This window comes from Diabrotica undecimpunctata, chromosome 2 (assembly GCF_040954645.1).
Source record: "Diabrotica undecimpunctata isolate CICGRU chromosome 2, icDiaUnde3, whole genome shotgun sequence".
Taxonomy (NCBI): Eukaryota; Metazoa; Arthropoda; class Insecta; order Coleoptera; family Chrysomelidae; genus Diabrotica; species Diabrotica undecimpunctata.
Genome location: NC_092804.1, coordinates 136,841,144 through 136,863,863, shown reverse-complemented (window position 1 = coordinate 136,863,863; position 22,720 = coordinate 136,841,144). Strand labels below are relative to the sequence as shown.

At 32.8% G+C, this 22,720-nt stretch overlaps 1 protein-coding gene across 1 annotated transcript in view; it reads left to right on the top strand.

The window, feature by feature from the left end:
• LOC140434930 (nose resistant to fluoxetine protein 6-like) overlaps positions 1-22,720 on the top strand; it is a 141,726-nt gene that overhangs the window by 2,235 nt on the left and 116,771 nt on the right. Inside the window, exons 2-5 of the mRNA XM_072523569.1 lie at positions 1,422-1,633; positions 3,777-4,003; positions 17,646-17,740; positions 20,859-21,055. Of these exons, the coding sequence (XP_072379670.1) occupies positions 1,422-1,633; positions 3,777-4,003; positions 17,646-17,740; positions 20,859-21,055 (731 nt within the window). The remainder of the gene's footprint in view (positions 1-1,421; positions 1,634-3,776; positions 4,004-17,645; positions 17,741-20,858; positions 21,056-22,720) is intronic.

Sequence of the window (22,720 nt, the reverse complement as noted above, 5' to 3'; positions counted from 1 at the left end):
TGGATAACCTAAAGCTCAGAAAATAGTTGATTCAATGGTGTGAAGTTGTAGTAGTAGAGGGTGAGGCATGCATTTCTAGGTGTAAAGTGCTCTCACATAAATCGAGTAATTGTTTTTGGATTTTTCCTCTAAACCTACGTATCATATTTTATTACCTAACCTATTCTAACTATTTCACTTGCCAGGTCCAGTACCATATTAAACTATTACCATAACTATCTTCTCATGTTTCTCTATTTTCGGCTTGATACTCATGTAATTAGTGTATGGATCTTCTATATATTGTCGGTCTGTTTTGATCGTAGTTAGTCAAGATTCTTAGACTTTTATTCGGATGGTTTCTTAGATTCCATACGGTTTTCATTCATTTTATCTAGGATCCTTACTTTTTTGGTTTCTCTGTCTACGAACCTTTCAGTGACGAGAGAACACAAAGCGGAGAAAATGCAGATTGATTCCTTGCGAATAATTCACACCCTGAGTATATATAGTTCAAATAGCGATTTTGTTAAATATAGGTGGCCTTTCAATTGATCATAGAGCTTTTGCTGAAGTGTAAACTTTATATATACATATATATATATATATATATATATATATATATATATATATATATATGTATATATATATATATATATATATATATATATATATATGTTGACGAAAAAAATATGTTGATTATTCAAACAACCACGAAATGTACAAAACTTGACGATAGGAAGAGCACCAATATAAATACCTAAGAATGTGGTTAACGTGCGATGGAGATCAAATAAAAGAAATTTGATCTAGGATAAGAATTAAAAGAAATACATTCATAAAACTGAAAAAACTTCTTTGCAATAGTCACCTTAACAAAGAAATTCGTGCAAAAATCCTACGATGCTATTAATCTTTTCCACATTTCTATATACATGGACAATAAAACAATATCAAATCATAGAACTAATCTTCATTGAAATGCTGTGGTATATGAGAACGTATGTACGGATAAAATAACGAGGAAACAGATATATTCATTAATTAGGTTAATTATGCAAGAGAAATACAGGAAGAAGCAAACTATCCTGGTCGAGAAATTTATGAGAAGAGTTTGATTGAACTTCAGTAGAATTCTTTAGAAATGCGGCTAATAAAGATATAATAGCAATGATGATCTTTCAACTCCCAATAGGAGAGAGAAATCAAACAAGACAAGAATAGTGTCGTGCCAAAAAACACAATAAATACTTAAAAAGTTTTTTATTTTCTAATTTTTTTTTAGCAAATATGATTTTATTTTTATTACCTGACATCGTATGTAAATAGCCCACTACTAAAAATTTCATTTTTAGTACGAAGTACATTTTTAGTACGTAGTATTACATTTTTTTTTGAACGAAAACTGAATTTTGTTTACAAATTTTAATTTATTATTTCAGTGTGGGATGCCACGGCCAAATCAGCTGCAGGTGTTTTGCGGGGAAACGTTTATCAAATGGGACATTTCGATCAATGTTTAACTGCAAAGGCTCCATTTCCAACTCAATATTGTCTTGCCATCATTACGGCCTCTATACCAAAACCTAAAGAAAGACGTGACCCGTTATCTTTGCAATTTGATCCTTACACAACAGTTTTTCAAAGGCTTTATGTAAGTATCGCTATTATAGTTAACTAATTTTTGTTAGTATGCATAATATTTATTCTGGTTTATTTAAGAATAATTCTGTTCAGACTAAACTCTAATTGTAAAAGCCAATTCTTCCTAAAAATAAATTTTTCTGTCTAATTTAGACCAACAACTTAAACAACTACTATTTTAATGAGAATAAGTCACAATTTAAAATTAAAATAAGTTTATTGACGTTTCAATTTCCACTTCAAAAATCGTTTTCAAAATACAAACATTAATAAATTTATGAAACTCAGCTAGGACCGAAAAAATCCAAGCGAGCGAGCATGAGCGACACAGTAAGGAAAAGTTTTAAGTACATAAATATACAAAATACACTTTTTAAATGCGAAGAGAATTTTACATGACCAAAATAGCGTAAAAATAAACATCTTAAACTATACTGACGATACTGAAGTAACTATAGAAGTCTCTAAACCGGGACGACTGATTTTTTGCTTAAGATAAATTTTCAAAAACCAACTAGATGGTAATATTAAAAACAAAATATTTCAATTTTTAATAAAAAATTAGTTAATTAGTTAAGAAGTTTTCCACTCACAAAGACCAGTCTTTTTCGGTTTTCTCAGTGCTCGAGCCATTTGTATAATATATTACCGTGTCCCTTGACAATGGATTCATACATCCATCGTGTTTGTTTTGGATCGATACACCAAGCACTACCAATACTTGTTTTGCATTGCATCAAAATAGCTACGAAATTGCAAATCCAGGTTACCACAGGTAGTTTCTATGATAGTTTTCTAGTTATCACTTCTCCCAGATATCCCACTTAAGTATGTAACAGGATTATTTGACCCTCTAGGGCTCCAACTGGAATTTCCGCTTCCATGTAAAAAGTAGTTGTTCAGGTTTGGTGTATTATCTTTTATTATCTTTATTATATCTATTATCTTGTATATTATCTTATATTTATTATCTTGTTTATTATCTATAACAATAAGATAATCGAGGAGCGAATAGACTCTAGTAGAGTAGACGTGACTTCGAACTGTTTTCCTCGGGTCTCGGGTGTAGGAGGACCTACCAAGCCCCCTATATACTGTTCAATGAAAGTTCATGTAAGCTTTGCTCCAGCTGAATGCCTTTATATATCTCCAAATGTTTGGAAGATCTGCGGAAATCTGTTGTTCAAACCTTCGATGCCATCATCCTTTTATGGAATTGTTTGTTTTTGGTAAACTTTCTTGGACCCCATCATAAAAATTCCACAGATCATGTGCAAATAAGGGCAAACGACGCTGTCTACCTCTTTGTGGACGCCCGATCCAGGTATCTTTAAAATAATCAATTACTGACTGGGCTTCTGCTGGCAACACATCTTGCTCGCAAATCGTTTCAAATGCCTCCACTACGTCTGCAGTAGGAACGAATTCTAAGATCGCCAATAATCGGAGATTTAAAGAAAAATCTTAATTGGATATTGTGACATATTTGTGACTGGATTCTGTCATATTTGTGACTGGATTCTTCTAAAGAGACATTGAGTGAAATGGAAAAAGCCCCCACGATGTCTTGAGTCGGGATAATCTTGTCTTATAGCACTTATCATACCGCTCTTAAAATCTATCGTATTAATATATAGAAAATACATATAAAGATCAAATATATATTAGAATAATAAACAAATAATAATAATTAACGATATAGCTAGGTCGAACCCAATCTAAGCAGTAATAACTATTTAAATAGCACGTAAGTTACCGTATTATTATACGGAAATACATGTAAAGCAATAACTATTTAAATATATTTTTCGGTCAATTCTCTTTTCGTTTTTTGTTTTTCTGCCAATTGTCTATTCGAGCAATTGTCCATTCGGTCCATTCGTGTTTCGGGGAATTGTATATTCGGAGAATTGCCCATTCGGGGAATTACTTTCGGGGATTTGTCTTTCGGGAAACTGATTTCGGGCAATTGTCCTAGATCCGTTTTCCTCGCACAAAAATTAACCAGTCCTTGAGGGAAGTTATATCTAATTATATCTAATATTATTGTGAAATAATGTATTATTATGCATACTAACATATTTATAAAATTATTATACAAACATATTATTTATGCTTAATACATATGAAGTTATAACTATATTATATTTTAGAAATATGACGATAAATCTCAACAAACTCGAAACGTTATAAAGGTGGGTTGGTGTGTTCCATCGTCTTGTTCTACTAGAGATCTAGAAGAAAATCTTAATGAGTATTTGCTTAGTGTGGATAATAAATTTCAACATCAAAATGTAACTTATAACGCAAAATTTATGGAAGTCTTATGTCACACTAAAGCAGAAAGTCAGTATTTTGATGTAGCAGATATCTGTTTCTGGTAAGTTATTAATAAATATATTGATTAAAAATACTTAAATAAGTATAAAGTAAAAAATGCGTAAATGGTGTTTTCAGTAAGTGTACATTTTTAATGCTGGTCATTCACGTTCCAACTTGCGGTCCCACTTAGTAGTACTACTAGTTGGATATTCGTCTCCACTCACGCTCCGACTTTCTATCCAACTAGCGGTCCAAATTCAGTTCTAGTTTGTTTTCACGACGGTATACATCGCTTAATCAAAAAATGTATCGATTAAACACTACGCAAAATATAATTAGGAGGAGGAAAATGGCAGCATTGTGCTTGTTATCCTTATCATTTGAAAAAAGAAGAAAAATGTTTTTTTCTTCTTTTCATTATTCGTTGATCGTGTGAACTATTGTGACACGAAATTGCTCAATGTCATTGATGAGGATGATTACAAAAATTTCCTCAGAATGGACAACTTTACTTTTTCGCTTTTGCTGGAAAAAGTTGGTCCACTCATTTCCAAAAAAGATACCGTCATGCGTGAATGTGACAGCCTGCTCTGGCTGGCCTCTGCACTTCTGCCAAAAAGCTTAATTCATTGTAGTGCACCCAATCAGGCACGTACACTTGGTCTGCTCCGGTACCAGTTCCACTTTCACTTACTTGAACTTTTTTATATTCTCTAAAGAAGATATAACGTAGAGAGTCAATTTTTTTACGCACAGAAGCTACTTTGGTAGTGTTTTCGTACTTCAACATTACATTCAGCAGGTGTTGTTGGGCTGTTTTTCGCGCATTTCGGTTAGCGTATAAAGCACTACCGCTATCCCACAAACAGAAATTATCTCTGTAAACACCGATAAATTCGGAAATTCCTTCATTGTTCATTACGAAAGGCGTGAAGTAGATACGAAAGTTGGCGTTATAATGAGTTAATAATTGGTCGATATGTATGTTTAAAATTAGGTTTCGTTTCTCTAGTTATTTGTCTAGGGCTGAACTAATTAATTTTTTCGACTCTTGATTTTTATGACCTTTTAAGATGTAAGAAAACATTATAGTTTTTAAGGATTTGTGTAGGTATATTCTATTTTAGAAAGAAATAAAAACTTGTTTTAAACTGGAGCTAAGATTTATTTTGTTGTGTGTGTGTCGTATATTTTTAATAGGAATAATTTTTCGTGCAATTGAAAGTTATTTTCTATTATTTATTTGCGAACTAGGGATCTTTGCTACAACTATGATTTAATTTTCGTTGTTTGTTGATAATTCTTCTGTAGCCAATCCGAAGTGTTGGAAATTTTACCTGTGTGGGACTGTCCGAAACAGATCTAAAGAAAGGAAAATGATTTACCCTAACAAAAAGTAGGTGATGATTAAGAATCGTGTATTTTAATCATTTTCGTGCAATTGAAAGTTTATTTTATATTAATAATTTGCGAACTAGGGATCTTTGCGTAAAGTAATTCATACGTAACACCTGCCGAAGGTCAACTGACCGAGGAAATTTTCGATCCGACCTGTAATCCGACTTCCAACTTCACCATTCACGCTCCGACTTCGTCGCCAGTCGGAAGTCGGACCTTCAAGTCGTCCCACTAGATGTTCCGACTCGTACCACTAGTTGTCCAACTAATCCAACCAGCCCACTCACGGTCCGATTTCAGATCCAACTGCAGAAGTTGGACCACTAGTCGGACTAAAAGTTGGAACGTGAGTGGCCTGTCTAAAGCTCCATTAAGCAATTAAAAGAACTTTCAGATCGACTCTAATTTGTTTTAAATTAAACATTTTAAATATTAATATATTAAACGCCAAGAACTCTTTTAATCATTATTATACTAAAGTAGTTTTATCGAGAAGTGATAGTGTATGTAAACAAAGAGGCGTGGTCTATTGTCTCAGGACTGGACTTGTTTTGTTCTAAATCAGTTGAGTAGCTATTATCTGTTAGAGTTATCGCTCGTTAGTTTTTCTTAACAATTTCTGCATTTCGAACAAGAAGGCATTTCGTTCTAATAAATGAACTATTTGTGTATATAATTATTTGTTTGCTAATTTAAAGTGTATGTAGTAGTTTTTAGTGTTTTCTTAAGACTTTTCAAGATTGTGCGTTGTAATTTGTAATTTAAAATATCCAGTTTAACAGATTCTGTGGAGGAAGTTACCCCAAAAAAGCGATCAAAAATATGTTCTTCAGTAATACGGAAAAATGTGTTATTTATAATGTTTATACATCGACAATCGAATCGCATCCGGAACCGTATTGGTATCGAAAGTAGTGAAACAGACAGCATTTTCTTGTGCAGTAGGTAAAGCTTCAAATAAATATTATAATAAATTATTTGAAAGTTTGACTAGTGTGTGCTTTTAGTCATGACTTCCAGCGAAGAAACACTTTTCTTAACCCATGCTACATTAACCAAACTCAGAGTAGCCCAAAGACGAATGGAACGCTCGCTACTTGGACTCCTCTCAGAGACAGAGTTAGAATCGAAGAAATAAGAAGGACAGGCGTCACAGATGTCATAGAGTACATAGCATGGCTGAAGTAGAACTGGGAGGGCCATGTGGCCAGAATTGTTAACGGGCGGTGGACCAGATAACAGAAGAAGCAAAGCTAGATCACCTACATGGATAGACGATGTCAAAAGAATCGCTGAAAATTGGCTGCAAGAACCTTAAGACCTACAGAATTGGAAGAAATTAGGCCTAGGTTCAACTTTGGACGCAGAAGGCTGGATGATAATGAGGTGAAGCTTCTGTGTATAGAATTGTTAGAAAGCAGAAAAATACCGGAACATTTTCTTCTCTGAAAAAGACTAAACCCAGGAAAACTATATTGGACAAAATTGACGACGCCAATAAATCTGCCATGCGACTAATTGTGCACCATTTTTTTTAACTACATATACACTATACATAAAGTTATTTTAGTTGTTACCGAGAACGAAAGCTTGCCGAATTTTAAAAACAGTACATTTTATAAACTTCTCAAATACTTGATTTTAAATACGTACTGAGGGGCAGAAATAGAATTTAGTTAAATTAAGAGATAATCATTTTGTTAACACGAAATTTATTCAAATCCATAAAAAAAATTCGAGAACAAAATAAAAAAAAAAATATTATTTAGATGAAACATATGTAAATTCGGGACAAAAAAATGCCATGTATGGGTTGACGAAACGGTCAAACTTTCAAGGTAGGTGTTTTTGTCTGGTCTTTCAACTGGTCTTCAAAATTTATCGGGCAAGGACAAAAGACTTATTACTACACAGATTGGAAGTGAAACAGGTTTTTGTAGAAAATGGTTTATGCATGTTAAATCAAAAAACAGCGGCGATTATTATGAAGATATGAACGCTAAAGGTCGTGACATATAATCATGCACGTTGCGTTTCCAGCACATAGCGTTTAGTTTCCGAAAAATATAATTTAAATGGTTTTAAAAATATGAACAACTCACACTGTCCGGAACGTATCGTATAAGACACCTAACGTTTCCGTTCAGTATATTCGAAAACAATATTTTACGGATGCCGACGGCTACGGAACGAGTCAAAACCTGTGGGTACGGATAATGTGAATTAGGGATCCGTCATTATATATTTAAATACAGAATATTAAAAAAATAATTTTCGAGATTTTGTCTTTTATGCATGTGTTTTTATTGCTTTGTGACAATTAATCACGGAAGTGATAAACAATTAGGACTTTTGCACTAAAATGATACCTCTTCTTTTTTAAAAATACTCTTTTGTTTGATATGTATGGCTTCGTTAAATGTAGTATTTTGTTTTTTAACTAAAGGTGTAATTAAATTTAAAATATATTCAAACTGAATCCTATTCATCCTAAAATACTCATAATATTTTTCATCGTCATCAATTAATTCTTTATATAGAGTCCAGTATTCACCTTCCTTTTTCCTTTCTCTTAGAATTGGATGTACTTCAAACCTTCTTTTTACTACAGTTTTTCTTTCTTCATCGTTAAGAAGAAGAGCAATTGCACATAATTTTTGTCGAGAAAAGCGAGATCATGTCTTCACCGAACCAAACTGAAACGTGTTATGTATGAAAATGTGAACGTATAGCTGGACTGAAAACACTACGTGCCGGAAACTATACGTGCAAGATAATATGCCGCGATCTTTAGAGTTTCGAAGGGTGGTTTGAAAGTAAATCGCCCCGTTTAGAAGAAAACTTTATTATAGTTCTTATACTGACTCTTATCATTTCTGAAAAATTGAAAAAGTACCTACTAAGTCATAAAACAAACAGAAAATAATACGCCTATATAATAGTAGACCAATAGCATCAATCTCCCACTCAATCTCAATCCAAAGACTCAGACCCTCATCATACGAAAGCCTTTCTTCCTTACATCAAAGGCTTCACTGACAAAATCGACAAAATTTATAAAATTTCTTGTGCCGACTGCCACCGATCATATATATGCCAAACAAATCGTAGAATCCAGAATAGGATTTATAAACATTCCATTTCTGTTCACAATTCCGATTTAATTTTAGCTCTACATCAACACCATCAACCATAGCCCCTTTCCGCTTCTATAAACCAAGAATTATCCGAGAAGCCATAGAAATTGAAAAAAGACCAAATTGTCTCAATAAAAGAGATGACGACATACGGTTACCTATGACATGAAAACCTTGCATAAAGAAAATATCGTCAAAGAAAGAAAATATAAATCCTACTGTCAGAAATGTTCTCCTCGTCAATTCCCACGCTAACCCCACGCGACCTCTACCCAAACGACGGTATAAATGAACCGTCTTCTATTCCCAGTAGCAGTAATGCATTGGTTCGTGATCAGTGTAATACTGGAGGATGTCGAAAGCTCGGCGCAATGATAATCGACGCGGTTCAACCCAGAAGACCGTTGAGTTTAATATTAATTCTTGTAATAGTATTAATTTTAGCTCGAGGTTTAATTGTACTAACCGCCAGATACCTATAACAGAATTGAATATCTCGGAGTAATGACAAGTAGGATCATAATGAATAATATACTAAACTTTTATGGATACTTCTTTACCTTTAAACGTAAAATCAAGTAAGAGTATTTCGTAATATGATATATGTATATTAATACTTCACCTTCTACTAAGAAAGTAAAGAGTACATTAGATTTTACGATGTAATAAAACTAAAAATGATGAAAAGACGTTTTTAAAAAAACAACGAGTAAAATTATTTATATTAGTAAATAATTAACGTCTCAAACATTTAAAAGAAACTACCAAGGTGATGTGAAGTGTTGTAAGAACAGATATATGTATGTATGTATTAAAAACATAGAGATACCATAACAAATATCAAAAGAAAACAACTAGATTTCGTTGACATTCGAATATGAGTTCGTTTGTCTTGAAATAAAGTTCTACAGAAAAAATTGATCAAATTTAACATAAAAGTGGTTTCAATTTACCACCCCCTAACCGTTTTCTTCATTAGATTGCGTTTTTTGACTTTTTAACTCTTAATAATCACTAATACCCATCGTAAAGACGGTAACATATCCTACCAAATCTGTATTAATAATCAATCCTGTATGTAAAGTATTCCGAAGACAATATATATGCTAATTTATAAAATCAGCATTCCCCGTGGCCTCTCTAACCGGAGTTATCTGTCACTTTTGTGATTTTTGTTATATTGACACCAACAGGATTGGTTTTTCCTGGGTTCTTGAGAAACCTATGAACTAAGTTTCCAGACTCTATGAATTTTTTCTTACTTATCGCGTATATAGAGAGAAGGATAGACAACACAACTTCAAGAAGGAGCTGTCAGATCCTTCAGATCCTGTCACATAAAGTTTTAGACAGTATATACTGAGGGTATATAATGTCTGAAATATATGTATAGAAAAGAAAGACTTAAACATCATCGGAGTATACGGCCCAGAAAATAACAAGCGTTAATCAACAAGGGAAACATTTTATGACAAATTACAACAAGTGATATGGAGGAATCAGTTATTATAATCCATTCTACAGATGTGGAAATACCAGCACCAACACTAAGTAAAAAATGCGATAACATTTTTTAATTATCACAAAACGTCAGGAAATGATGGTATAAATGAAGAATTGATAAAAAAGGAGGAAACGTTTTACGTAAAAAATTGTATGATATTATTCTGAGAACAACAGAAAATGTCTATAGAATGAAATGGATAATAAATGGATAATAATATGCATATATAAGAAGGAAGATAAAAACAATTTTGAAACTATAGAGGCACATCGCTTATTAACGCAGCGTATAAAGTTTTATCAATTATCTTGCTAAAGGGGCTCACTCTGTATTCGGAAGATATTCCAGACGACTACCAATGCGGCTTTTATGCTAGAAGGTCAACAATAGCTTAAATACTTACGCTCCGACAAATATTAGAAAAAAGCTGGGTATTCAACCGAGATGTACACCAAATTTTCGTAGATTTCCAGCAAGCATATGATTTGATAAAAATAAGTAAACTATGGCTAGCAATGCTAGCATAGTCTACTTATCTTAGCTAGCTAAATGGGAATTGGTTGCACAGGTAAAGATAGGAAACAGAACATCGATGCCATTTAGTATAACATCAGGACTTAGACAGGGAGACCGCTTATAACCATTGCTACTTAATTTAGCCTTAGAATATGCAATAAGTAAAATATAGAATATGCATCTGAGCTGACAGGGAGATTTTTGAATTCAGGATCAAAACTATTGTTGGCCTTTGCTAATGATCTAGATGCAGTCGCTCGCAATACAAGAGACATTAGAGAGGTGTTTTCAAAACTCGAGGAGGAAACTCGAGTCGTGAAAAGGTTGAAAAAGCAAGACATAACAATTTTCATGAGTGACTTCAACGCCAAAGTTGGGACCAACAAAACATCATCTGCAGTTGGACCATTTGTTCTAGGAAACCGGAACGATCGTGGAGATACATTGGAGATTTTTGTGGAGGCTAATCAATTAGTAATAATGAACACCTCGTTTAAGCTACACCCAAGGAAACTGTACACTTGAAAATCTTCACAGGATTCTGTGTCAGAATTAAGAAGGTTACAAGTAAGTCGATGAAGAAGTATAATATTAGAAAACTGAAAGATCCCAATGTTCGACTGAAGGTGAGTGAAAACCTCAATACAAAGGTGCTAAAATGCAGAAATGCAGGAACTATAGAAAAAAGTTTGACCATCATACAAGAAACGCTGAGAGAAATAAAAGAACAACACCTGAAGAAATATACAGAGAAACGGAAATCGTGGATGACCGACAAAATACTTTAACTTATGGATCAGAGAAAAAACAAAGAATGTCTTCAAGAATATAGAATACATACCATCTTCAGAAGAAAAATAAGAGAAGCCAAAGAAAAACAAAAAACAGAGCAATGTCAAGAAATAGAGGAGTATCAGAGTCGATATGATAACTTCAATGTTCATCGAAAGGTGAAGAAAATAGCTGGAAAGTTCGGAAAACGCAACAGCGCAAAAATAACAGATGATGAAGGCAATCTTGCCATAACCAAAGAAGATAAAAGAAAGTATGGGAAGAATACTTGGAGAAACTTTTACATGACCTTAAAACAATACAAGAGCCCACCATTGAAGAAAATTCAGGTCTCGAAATCCTACCAGAAAAAATAACGGCAGCTGTCAGACAAATGAAGGGTGGAAAGGCACCGGAACTTGATAAAATTCTTGCAGAACTGCTGAAGCATTAGATGCAGAACAAATAAAATTAATAACTGAAATATTTAATGAAATATACCAGGCAGGAAAAATACCAGTAGAGTCGCTCAAATCGAAGTTCGTACCATTGCCCAAAAAACCAGAAGCAAAAGTTTGTGAAGACTATAAGACCATAATGAGCCACCTGCTGAAGCTGTTTTTAAAAGTCATCCACAAAATAATTTACCGGAAATGCGAGGAACAAATTGCGCCCAATCAGTTTGGATTTGTGAACGCCGTTGGTATGAGGGAAGCTTTATTTAGCGTGCAGGTATTGTTTCAGAAATGTAGAGACGTCAGCTGTAATGTTTTTTTATGCCTGATTGACTACAAGAAGGCTTTAGATAGAGTCAGGCATGAACAAATGATGGAAGTGCTGAAGAGGACAGGGATTGATGGATGAGACTTAAAAATAATAGCTAACCTGTATTGGAATAAATCAGTAGTGCTCCGAATAGGTCGTAAAATAGTTTAAAGACCTGGGGACGATAATTACAGATGATAATCACATAGAAAAAGAGGTCTCAGCAAGAATAGCTGCGAGAAATAGAGCATTATACTCCCTATCGTCATTATTAAGATCTTAGCTGCTAAAAAGAAAATCTAAATTAAGACTGTACAAGTCAATTATTTGCCCAGTTGTAATATATGGAAGTGAAACATGGACTCTACATCAGCGGAAAATAAATAAGCTGGTATTTGAAAGAAAAGTTCTTAGAATGATATTTAGACCTCAAAGAGGTAAATTGACATAAAAGTTGAGAAGGCGCCGTAATGTTGAATTGGTGACTCTGTATGGTACTGAAAACATCGTCAGATATAAAACGCTAACCGAATAAGATGGGCAGGTCATGTGGTAAGATTAGAGGAAGGCAGAGTGCTAAAGACAGTGTTTTTTGAGAGACCAGACGGTAGAAGATTAGTAGGCCGTCCTAGAAAAAGATGAAAGCATGATGTTAAAGCTGATTTATCTAGGATTGGGAGAGAATAATAAAAAATGAAAGCCCAAGATCGTAGAAGATAGAGAGTTAAAGTGGATGCGGCGAAGACTCACCCCGAGTTGTAAAGCCAGTCAAGAAGAAGAAGGAGATGACCACAGGATTGTGATAGGATGCAACACTGCTGACTTAGTAAGCCTTTTCTGATTTTTTCTCATTTTTAAACTTCTTACTGATGAGAATGTAATTAAATTTATTTCAGATTATTCGGCCCTTCTTGTCTTCTTGACAAGAATAGCTAATAGCTTGAGGCAGCTTGAGTAGTCTGTCTCCTCTCTGCTTTCTCTTACCCAACCCGAACTTTCCAATAACTTCTTAACTTCCTTGTCAAATGTAGTCGCCATAATGCACATAACTATGATTTCACGATCTTTTCTTAATTTTAATACATATTGCAATTGTTTGTAAAATGCTTCGATTTCTTCCTCAGACTTTCAGCGGTGGGGACGTATACCTGTATTAAGTTGATTTTACCAATGGTTTGACTGAGGTTAAAGTACAATTAATATATTAAAGTAGGGTACACAATTCACTAAATATTACTTAATTTCTTTATTAAGGAGAATTCCTACTTCATAAAGTAGTTTTTATCAGGACATTTTCCCGAATTTTGCCATCGGGTTTCACTTAGTCCTAATACTTGGGCATTCAGTCTATGCATCTCGAATACAACGTTGTCTAGTTTTTCTGGTTTATAAAGACTTTAATGTTCCAAGTAGTTACTCGAGTATCATTCTTTCGAATGTTGAATGGTTTTTATTTACTAGCTGACGAGGACATTCTTTGCACCGTCACCCCACTAAAAGGGTGCCCCGTACTAACGGACGTATGTGTAGAATTCTCAACCATTTGGTTGCCTTAGGAAAATAGATAGTGCGATAGTTTTCCATTGCTTTCCCCACCGCAGTATTACAGCCTTTTAAACTGTTCTAGCCATGTCTGTAGAATTCCAATAACAAGCCAGTTCAAGATAATTTCTTTTACGCCTTATGTCGGTACTGGTAATATTAAGAGAGGCTGCTATTTATATTTCTGGCCTAACAATATAAAAAACAAGTATTTGTGGTCAAAAATAGCTTTATTACTTTTCAAAATATTTTCCATAAAAATAAATACACTTTTAGATGCGTTTAAACCAATTTTCGAAGCACTTTTTCCACTTAGATTGAGGTAACTCCAAAATAATTTTTTGGAACGGTTTTGAACGCCTTAAATTTCATAAGCGACGAAAATCGTTGACCACGTAATTTATTTTTAATGTGCGGGAATACAAAAAAGTCATTGGGTGCCAAATCAGGATTGTACGAGGATGACCCGTTAATTCGATGTTTTGGCCGGTCAAAAACTCCGTTGTATGTGCTGATATGTGTAAACTTGCATTGTCGTGGTTAGTGTTGCCCAAATGCAAGAACAAGACGAGACTTAGACTCTTGGTCTTGCGCCAATACACCTGGTCTTGGTCTTGGTATTGCACTCCCGGTCTTGGTCTTGGTCTTGCAGCAAGAGTCTTGCAAGTCTCGCAGTTACCCATTAGCCTACTGTTATTTACTAAAACGTTACTTTAGATCTTAAAACAACATAACAGAGTAGGTACATTTTAAGTTTGAATTAACATAGCCGTAATAAAGACCAACCAAATTAATAAATGTCTAAACAACTGACATCGGGTGGAGTTTGAACCCACGATCTAAGCGATCCGTGCCTATGCTCTAACTAACTGAGCTATCTACTGTATCCCACGGGAGTCAATTTGTTTCTTAATAAACGTTTGCATTTAATAAGCCTACATGTGCTAAAACATGATTAAAACACAAAAAAAAACAAATTTTTCAAACCATGAACTTGACTGTATTTTAAGATTAGATGTAAAACAATTGTTACATTAGATTCGAAGGAAAGCTCAATTGGAAATGAAGTTTAGTGATGTCAAAAAATATATCCGTTTTTATCCAATACCCTAAGTACCGAATACCAAACCGAGAATTATATATCGTTACTTCGTTACTTTAAATATTTCGGTATTTTGTTTACACGGTAACCGACATTATCTGTTATTATTATTAATTATAAATATATAAAAATATATAATGTTATGTTATTATTAATTTATTATATTTTTTATAAGCTAAGGTGACATAGTTTTAAAAAGTTTCGATACGATGTTACTGTCGGCATTGCAACGCAAAAAGTTTATTTTATGATTAGAGGAAGTCTGTACAATTAATTTGAGAGCGAAGAAGTTGTCTGCTGGGAAAGAATATACATAATATTTTATTTTTGCCTTGTGATTATGACTTCGGAGTACGTGTCAAATGTCTCAAGTGTTCTTTTAATAAATATTTTGATTCGCTGTGTATTTTTATGGTATTGATCGTAATGCGCACAAGTCCAATTTTCCAAATTTTTGGTACATATTTTTTCGCATCTCATAGAGCCTCTAAGCATATACCCGAACTACTATACTCCCTAAAACAACACTCAGTCATAACTGCAAGACGCAAGAGTCTTGTAGGCTTAGTCTTGTTCTTGCTCAAATCTTGCACGGTCAGTCTTGGTCTTGGTCTTGCTAAAATTAGGCGGTTTGAATCTTGGTCTTGTTCTTACGAAAACGCAAGAACAAGGCTAAGACTGCAAGACCAAGACCGATTTTGGGCAACACTAGTCGTGGTGAAGAATGATTCGTCTGTGCTCATTTTTATTCCGAATTTCACTGAATACTTATGGCAAACAAATATTGTATAACATTTAGAGTTGACCATCTTACGTTTTTGTAACATCTCTGTAGCTACATAACCATTTATACCAAAGAAAGAAGAGACAATTTGTTTCGATGTGCTTCTTCCACGTGACAACTTTTTGTTGGATTTGGTTCATCTTGGAACGGTCGATTGCTGTTTTGTTTCGGGCTCGCATGCATAAATCCATGTTTCTTCACAAGTGTAGGTGTTATACACAGCAGTTGATGCACCGGAATCTCCTTTCTTCAAAATATCCTTGCACCAATTGACACGCTCCTCTTTTTGATCTTGTGACAGATTATCTGTGATTCAATGTGAACAAATCTTTTTCAAACCAAATGATCATGCAATATCTTATTGATGCTTGTCATACTAATGCCCAAAGATGAATCAATCTTAAGGTATGCCACATGACGACCTTACTCTATCAGTACATATACAGCATCGATGGTTTCTGGTATAACAGCCGATTATGGCCGACCTTTACGGATTCGTTCTGAAAAGAGCTTTGTTAGCTCTCTAGAAACTTATGATAAATAATTATCTCACGAAAATGTTCGTGCGCACGGTTTAATTCCATTTTTGGCCGAGACAATTTTTTTTAGCCACTGTTAACAACATAATTATTGTTCATAGTTTAAAATCTTTTGAGTGCACATATGCTTAAAAATATCAAACTTTCCAGTACAAATGTCAGATGTCAGTTGTTATTACTTAGCGTTGCCTAGGACAGAAACATAAATAGCAAGCATCTATGTAATATTAAGATCTAAAAATCATAATATTGATAAAAATAACATCGTTTTATTAGTTTTTACTACACAGTGATTAAATCACATATTGTTTCTAATTGACAATAAATTCCAAGTTATTTCTGTAATAAAAACATAAAATACGTTTTGTATCAACTTACGAAAAAATACTGTATTATGATCATAAGATGAGCGGGAAAAATGGGAATACATTTCGATTCTAATGAGCCGAGATTGTCGAGAGTAGAACTATAGTGTACGTCAAGCTTAATGGCTTCATTTCCATTCTGCGTAAACTTTACTGAGTGTTGTTTGGAACTAGAACTTATATTCTCTAAGCTAGACTTTGAGTAATTAGCCGACAATTTTTTTGATAAAGAGCTAAATAAATTGAAAATAATAAATTTTATAGAAATGTGTGTTAGCTTAGCTAGTCGTTTAAGAGTTTAAAACTTTTAAAGAATGTATAAAGAATTTTATCACATTTAATAAACATCTTGACATTTTATTTTATTTATTACTTGCATATTATTTGTTTATTTTACCATGGATACGGTTACTATAAACACACTTGTTATATCCTAGGGCATAATAAGCAGTCGTTACGGCTTCTAACGCCTTGTCCAAGAAAAAAAAAACAAACGGAAATTTTTTTTGTTTTAAACAATTTTCGAAGGAGTAAATATTATAGAACTAACATTTTCTAATCTTAAAAATGGGAAATATCAGCATTTTCGTTAAAAATTATTGTGGATTTCAAAATGGAATATTTAGTCAACAAGGAATTTATTTGGAGAATACTTTTCATACAAAACTAATTCAATCAGAACGTGAGTTATACATAAAAAGGAACAAAAAATTAACATACAAATTGCTAAAAGTAAGATAATATTATGGTTTCATTTATGTCAGCTATTTTATTTTTTAATTTCCACTGAATAAATATTTTTTACTCTTTGTCGTACAAGGGCTTGGATTGAAGCGGCAATAAATTTTCTCTTGCCTTTGTTGCACTTTGTCGAATATTTTCTGGTAAATCCATAACTAAATATAAATTCAACTGACAACTACATAATCAGCACACATAAAAAAATCAAAAACTGTCATAGACTACTTCAAAAACTTTATTTGTCATAGACTACTAAAAATATGCATACCTATATATTTTGTAGCTGCAGTAAAATCAAAAGTCAAACCATCTTAAATTTAATTTTTATATTATGTAGAGTGAAAAATAAAATCTTGTATGTCCCACTGGTGTTACCGGATGATTACGCCCATCCAGAAGTATCCATCCCTGCTGGCTGAATTATGTTGCTCTCCAGGCGTAATCATCTGAATAATAACTTTGGTGCATAAATAACTATTAAACATTTTATCCTTTTATATAATTATGAAAAACCTAACGCATATTTAATTTTTTAGTTTCCTTGTTATTTTGCTATGTACCATGGTAATAGCAGCTACTATCTACGATTACAGCAAATTATCTCAGTCGAAAGATAAAAAACTGCTTAAAAGTGAGTGAGTATTATATATTTAATTTAATTTATCAAACTTACAGCAAATTTTACATTATATTGACCTTTATTAATTTATACCTCAACAATGTCCGAATTTGAAAATTGACCTAAAAATTATATATATATATATATATAAATATATATATATATATATATATATATATATATATATATATATAAATAAATATATACATATATAAATATATATTATATATATATATATATATATATTTAGGTATATATATTTATATATCTATATATTTATATATTTATATATTTATATATATATATATATATATATATATATAAATAAATATATACATATATAAATATATATTATATATATATATATATATATATATATATTTAGGTATATATATTTATATATCTATATATTTATATATTTATATATTTATATATATATATATATATATATATATATATATATATATATATATATAATATAAAATTAGTATTTCTTGGGTTTAGGTTCAATAAAATATATATTACATGTGGAACTAGATTTTATTTTCCATAGCAATCAACGTTTCGGCAGGAAATCCTTGCCTTTGTCAAGATTCTAAAATGTACATATATTGTAAAATATATATATATATATATATATATATATATATATATATATATATATATATATATATATATATATATATACGACTTACTGAAACGTAAAACGGGACACAGACATTAATGAACTGACAAATAAAAGTTGATATCTGATATCTCATGGTTTACTGTCATTAGTATATAATTATTTTTATATGAGCGTATCATTGATGTTTTCGAAAAAGGTAAAGTGGAGATATGTTATGACTTTAAGGGCTTTTTATGGTGTTATATCTATTATTATTTAAATCAGATTGAAATATATTTTATTTAGGCTTTGTATATCTTTTTTGTCATTTATTGCGTTGGTATTTCTTTTTATTTCTATTGATTCGAATATCTCCCTCTTCTTTTTGTTTTGTTCTGTTTTTAAAATTTTGATGTTATGCTTCTTCTCACTTTCATGTTTTGTGAGCGCAGTGACGTTGTTCTTGTCATATTTGTGAGAACGAATTCTGGATTGAAGCAGTTGACTAGTTTGACCGATATAGACACCTTCACAGTTAATACATGGTATCTCGTAAACAACATGTGATTTTTAAGTTTTGGAGTTTGTGTCTTTAGTTTTCTGAACTATTTATTTAAAAGGTTGTTGCCTTTGTGGGCCACTGTTATATTATGTTTGGCTAAAAGATTTGTTAATTGTTCGGATAAACCTTTTATATATGGAAGAGTTGTGTAATTAGTTTTGATACTGTTGGGTTTGTTGTTATTTGTGTTGTTCTCTAATGTCACAAATAAAAATCCTTATTATAATAAAGATATTTCTAAAATTAAAAACATTCACGTACCAGATACCCATAAATTAATATCTATATAATAATCAAAAATGATACATTTTTGTATTTTTTGTAGTTTCCATATGTTTTGCATGTTTGGAACTTTTTCCTCCATTTCTTAAACGTGGCTCAAGACATTGTCAGCCATTGTCAGCTTTTGTGTTCTGCTAGGGCTGTTTTCACTTCTCTCTCTAGCCGATTTGCCCTGTTTTTGTCCTCCTAGTTTCTTGTCCTTCTAGCTCTCTTTTTGACTCTGTCCTTTTCTCTTATCTTGTCTTTGATTTCCTATATATGTATCTAAACCTTCCCATGTGTATGTCTATTTCTTCTTCAGTAGTACTATTTCTGAGTGCTTCTTGAACGATGTTTTCGAACTCTAGGACTCTTTCTTCTATTTCTTGTGGATTGTTTATCACTGGGACGTTGTTGATTCCAATATTACAAGTCTTTTGTAATTTGTCCACTTTGTTTTCTTTCTTTTTCTTGTTGTTGTGTTGTCTTCTTCCCATGTTCCTATTTCTAGTAGTATGGGGTTGTGGTGTTGTGATCCTTTGTTTAATGTTTTGATCTTGGTCTGTAGTCCTAGATTTTTAACTACTACTATGTCTAGATGGGTGGGTTGAGCATTTCCTGGGAAATGTGTCGGTTCGATGGGCCCTATTACCATTGTGTCTTCATTGTTTGCTAGATATTTGTTCAGTAATCTTCTGTTTTTGTTCGTAGCTCTATCGTTGCAGTTTGGGAATCTCGCATTTAGGTCTCCTATTATTATGGACGGCTCTTTTATATTCAGTAACGAATTCAGATCATCGTCTATTATAGGATCTCGTGGCCTTACCTATGCAGAGGTGATTCTGATATCTTCTTGCCTCATTTGTACTTTAATTGTAGTTGCTTCCATAGTGTTTAGTTGTGGTGTTAGTATTCTGGTGTGTGGAATTCCTTTTCTCACTGGGATAGCAGTGCCTCCTGTTTATGCTGTTCGTCAATTTAGTTTCCTGTATTGCTACGACGTCCATTTCGTGTCTGTTGATTAATTCGTCCAAAACATTTACATTTTTGTTCTTATACCGCCTGGATTCCAGGAGCCTATCTTCAAGTATCCCCTTTTTTCGTACCTTATTTCAGTACTATCTTTATCCCCCCTATCGCTTCATACACCACTTTGGTGACTATTTCTTCCACCATGTGGGTTAGTCCATCTTGCTGTTTTTTGGAAAATAGGATGGTATTTTCTGTTTCTGGTGTTATTGTTGCTTGAGCATATGACTACCCATTTGTTCTTGTTGGATGTTGCACCCTGTTATTGGTTGGTGTTACTTGTACTCTGGGTCTACCCCAGGCAGGTATTTTTGGACATCCTCTAAAACTAGCTGGATGTTGCCCTTGACAGTTGGCACATTTTGCCTTTTGTTCTTGTGAACATCTCATGAAAGTGATTATGCAAAAAAAATTTTACGGAAATATTTTTCCGAACAAACCCGAGCATTTCGTCTTGTCTAATTTGGGTATCGTGTCATGTTGTCTGGTCATTCATTTGTATTGTTTATACTACACTACAGTATATATTATTTTAATAATGTCAAGTTGAAATTTCTTAATACTTTGAACTAACCGCACCACTAAACTTTATCAGTTTAATACCATTTAAGTAATTGGGCTTATATAATGCAGAGTATTCTAATCAAAAAATGTATTATCTTCTCTTACAGAACCACGTTCGTCCAAGTTTATTATGGCTTTTTCGGCAAGAAAAAATTTTCTTGAATTAAATCGTGCAGATGAGTCTAATCCTGCATTAAGCATTTTGTACGGAATGAGAACCATTTGTATCTTTTTGATCATCGTAGACCATCGATTTGGAACCTTCATATCATCAGCTATTCTAAATTTTAACTTTCTGGAACTGGTAAGTTTATAAAAATAAATATAACTATATTAATAATACATGTCCTCTTATTCCTATCCGAATAGAAGAAATTGGTTTAATTTGAGAAAGGAATAATAAATATGATTACAATAATGCAAAATAGTTATATATTGAAATTCTATTATTTCTAAACTAGTAAATACCATTTATGTTTATTTCTCCGTTTAGTTTATGGTTTACATATTATTTTGTCGTGAAAAATTATGAATCATGAAATTTATTTTATTTTAAGTCATACCCGACTCATTTAAAAGTATATTTTTTGCTTTACTAGATGAAATACTGTCTATCTGTGCAAAAGATTAAGTCTATTTTTATTATAAAGTTTTCAAGATTTGATTCGTAAAAGTAGTATTTAGCAATTTTTTCAAAATCTGTTGGGTACGTTAAATATTATTTTATGTGGGATTAAACCACAATTGATTATAATGAGCATTTCATTTTATATTTGTTTTGACGTTTTTTTTTTAATCCAGGGGCATAATGGGATATTGATGAACAACATAGGTATAGTCTATATTGCTAGATAACTAACGAGGCTTTGACGTCCGAGTATTTGCCGGGATAAGCAATCCATAATTTACTGGCCAACGGCTTCAGGCGGATGAGCTGCTAAGTGGAAGGGCACTCTGTTGTCCTAAGATTGAGTAGTTGGTATCGAAGTCAGAAGAATAAAGAAAGTGGTCAATGACATCAGAATGCAGAAGGAATTGAAGGTCCGTGATAATATCTCTAGTAAAGCTATCATGGAAATACAACTAAAGTGGAAACACTTACTAATCATGGAATCGGGAAGCCAAGATTCGGCAGCAGGGGTAATCCACCTTTAGATCCCAGGGCCTTCCAGGTCGTAACTCAGTAAAACCTGTATTGGCGGAATTGGAAAAGTGTCTCTAAGAACTTTAGAGTTGACTACTAAAATATCTACCTGCAATGTAGAGACAATGTATCATTCTAGAAAACTTCATAATACCATTCAAGAAATGACGAGACTTCGAATAGTTATAATAGCCATAAGCGAAATAAGGTTGCAAATAGTAGTGCTTGTATTGTTGAGAACCATATGATATACTATTTAGGAAATTATGACGGTCAATATGTGTATGGGGTGGAATAATCGTGTGTCCTTAATTACGTCAATATGTTACAAATGTTACACTTGTTTCTGAAAGACTAATAATAATCCAACTGAATACTACTCCGTTACTATCTCACATTAAATGTTTTACAAGTGTGTGTAACCCAGAAGAAGAGGAAGAGCAATTCTATAAATTGACATTGATTAAAGTGGTTAAAATCCGCCAGCAGTTTTTCGCAAATCTTAAGTCTTAAATTCTGCTTTGATCGATATATCGATATACATAAAGACAGAATGGATAATTTATGCACTTCTAATTCTGGTATACATGTCACAATCTCTATTTACTACTCAAATTTTGGCTATAAAAGCCACCCTTACAAGCCCTCATGCTTTTAAAATGACTCCAGTCCTAAGCTAGCCTGTACATATACGAACGCAACTACGTCAGTGAAACTACATATATTCCAATCGGTAGAGGAGTCCGACAGGGCGATACATTGTCGCCTAAACTATTTACCACTGTACTAGAATATGCTTGTGGAAAATCTAACTGGAAAGAGAAG